The sequence below is a fragment of the Octopus sinensis genome, unplaced genomic scaffold (genome assembly GCF_006345805.1).
Source record: "Octopus sinensis unplaced genomic scaffold, ASM634580v1 Contig11382, whole genome shotgun sequence".
In the NCBI taxonomy this organism is placed as follows: Eukaryota; Metazoa; Mollusca; class Cephalopoda; order Octopoda; family Octopodidae; genus Octopus; species Octopus sinensis.
In genome coordinates, this window is record NW_021832374.1 from 313,924 (window position 1) to 317,282 (window position 3,359).

Consider the following 3,359-nt stretch of genomic DNA (forward strand, 5'->3'; position numbering starts at 1 on the left):
CTGACAATGAGTAAAAGCTTATTTTCAAGCATCCGGGATTATCTCATAAATGTGATCGATAAGTTTATTTAATATTCAAATAATAATTCAAGTCATTAAACTGACATTAGTGTGGTATTTTAGACAGCTAGACACTTCTGGCAGTCTGCGACATATCTTTGATAAAGGGTTTTATGGTCTGTGCCTTGCATATATCCACAGTGTGGTGACCATACGATCAACGAATCTGGATTTATTGATAGTTGTTGTTTTTGTATCAATTCCCATCAATAAGACTCTGACAATCTCCTTAAATTAATTCGGTCTATTCACAATCCTATTCCTTTTTTTTTTCTAAAATTAAGTTTTATTATCCACAATTTTGAAATTTAATTAATTAACTAATTAACTTTCCTTTTCCATATTAGTTTGCTCCGCCAAGTTTACTCTCGGAATCCTCTTCCCGCTATCTGTTCCCACTTCGGAGTTGTTTCCTTCATCGGCGGAAACTACAGAATCTCGCCGTCTCTTCACCGATTTCCGTCCTTCGTCAAATGAGTTACCTGAGGTAGACATATTTTCGAAGCCAAATTTGTGTTCTACTATCATGCTTTCCATTGTTTTTTTCAAACCAACAGTCTGGATGTATGCTTGCACACTTTCTTTGATTTTAAGAAGGTCCATATATTTTCTGAAGAATGTAGAGACTATCCCATCCCACGTGAGGACAATCGGTACAATCTTTACCTTAGCCTTGTGAATTAATTGTAATTCACTGGCTAGAATGTCGTATTTATGCATTTTTTCCACTTCCACCGATTTCAAATTATCTATCGAGGTAACACCCACTTCAATGATCCATATCAAATTTTCCTTCTTGTCATACAGGAATATATCAGGCTTGTTATATTGTATTTTTAGTTCAGTTGGAATTGTAGTATCGACCCGAATTTCCGCAGAGCTATTCGACATTATACACTGCACGGAGTGGTTTTTCAGTCTCTTGGACTTCTTCATTCCAAATCTCCGACACAAGTGCATGTGAACACACCTCACAATCTCGTTATGCCTTCTGGTATAATCTGAAATTAGCATTCTACTGCATCGCGTCGCAAGATGGTCCACGGTTTTAGGCGAGGATTTACAATGTGGGCATTTTTCATCAGAGTTTCTGAAAAAGACGTTTCTGTCTTGAAGAAAAGAGAACATTGCCTCAGATTTAGGAGATATATTCCCTTTCTTTAGCCATGTTGAAGATGTTGGGATATCAAAAGTATTATTCTCAAGCGACTCAAATAGCTTCGAATGCAACCTTTTCTTTTTAATACTAAGCAACAGTGACTCTATCTGCAAGTCACGTAGTGATTTAGCAATCTCATCGAGTGTGGTTGTTCCATATTTACAATGCAACAATCCTATTAAAATTTAAATCGTCATTATTGAAATTATCATAATGTACTGGTATTTATCGATTTCAAATAACACAACATTTACATTTGTTTACTCTATTTATATTCTCAAGCCTACTCCACCACCCTACAAATATGATGGAATAATCGCCAGACTTTTTAATTAATTGCACTCATTGAAACAAGTATATTCTCGAAGTACGAAAAATATTTAATTAAAATGGGGAATAAGTTATACACGAATTAATAAAGAGCCTGGAGGTCAGCTCAAAGTCGCCGCACTGCGTATCGAGTGGCAGTTTCCGCGGAGCACTGCGACCGAGATTCGCTGGAAGAGCCAGCTCGTCTCCCTCCGGTCGTTGGTCTTCTTGCCGATTCTCCTGGCAATGTCGGCAAGAAGGCGAGTCGCAGACCTGCCGACAATTCCAGATGTTTCGAAGGCGAGGGGGACAAACTCGTAAGAGTCCGAAATATTTCCATACTTCGACCTCTTAGCCTCCTCAGCCTGAGCACTGGCGGAACCCGGGTTAGTGATGGACTTGAGTAACACCGACGCGGAGAACGAGTCAACACAAGTTGCGTCCCAAATCAGGGACTTGCCTTCCCTGAAAGGGAAGGTAGTCATCCCGTCAGGACGCTTTCCATCACTCCGGCAGAGACCGACTGGCTCTAGAGTGGAGGGGAAACCTGCCGACTCTAGAGCCCTTTTCACGACGTCATTGAGGTGAGTGTGGCGAGGAATTCTGCCAGCACTCTTCTTGCACGAGAGGGTGTGCAAACCGTTCGGAGAGATCGTGGACCCGCACCGGCATGGGTGGGGCTGACAGATGTCCAGGCCCAAGCGTAAGCAGACACCAATCCGTAAGGATTCGTCGTCCAAGAGATGTCCCGTACTAGGGGTAGGGAGTGCATTGAGCCAGTCTCCCGTATGCGGCTGGCAAGCGCAGTTGAGAGATGCCAGTTGGACTTTTGACTTCTGTGATTTAAGATTTTTGACATCGAATTTCTGTGATTTCCGTTTTGGTTGTGTTCACAGTGAGGAACCATTTTCCAAGCTCTGCTGGGGCAACAAACATAACAGAGAAATCGGCCTGAAAGATGTCAGGTCTCCTCTTGGTATCCAGGCTTCAGTATCGGTCTTATTAGGGCCTGTTTTCATATTGACGGAATCACATTGTTGTTGATTGAATAGTTGATGATAGATGTTAGGAACCTGACTCTTTCGACGCCAAAGTTTTTTAATAGACTGACCGGATTTTATCCGGGCCGTGAGAATACGATGATTTTGTGGAGTGCAAGGCAAAGGTGAGCAGAGCAAGCTTTCTTAGCTGGTGTGGAGTGGGGTGAATATTTTTGTGGAGTGGGGTGAGCAAAGCAAGCTTTCTTAGCTTTTCCCGATGTTGGACTCTGGACCAAACGCAAGTGCGGAACGGACGGGGAACATTTGTAAGGAATTTAATCGGGGTGATGCGCTTCTGGTTGCTAAAGTCTTGGTCTTTTGACAGTTGGTCCTGTTGAATGGCTAAGAAGACCTTTCCACCTTCCTGGTGGTCAAGTGGGCTTGGAATAATATTGTTCAATTTGGAAATTGTCGTCGTTTGAGACTGCGAATGGCAGCCCGGACGTCACCCACGGCTAGTTTGACACAAACACGATCAGTCAGGGTGTCCTCCTGTGAGGGGTTCCGTGCGCCAGTGGGACAAAACTGATTAGACGAGGTCATGCTTTCCAACTATTAGACGTGAGACGTTGATGAAGGAAGTAAGACATTTGGAAACTTGTATCCTTGTTGACTTTGGAATGCGAAGGGGAATTTTCAAAGAACTTCGAAAGCAGGACAGTTTGAAGAAGAATGAGTTGACGTCCAATTGATGAGAGACTACTTTATTGAAAAATGGGTACTTTGCCATACACAATAAATGCTGAAGACGTCCATGTTTCCTCCTTTTTAACCATTAAACCCATCTGTTC

General features: G+C 42.5%; 1 protein-coding gene across 1 annotated transcript; it reads right to left on the reverse strand.

Moving 5' to 3' along the window:
* Positions 1-384: 384 nt before the first annotated feature.
* On the reverse strand, positions 385-951 carry LOC115228939. Its single transcript, XM_029799388.1, has one exon. The coding sequence runs from the start codon at positions 949-951 to the stop codon at positions 385-387; it is 567 nt and encodes a 188-aa protein (XP_029655248.1).
* Positions 952-3,359: the final 2,408 nt, after the last annotated feature.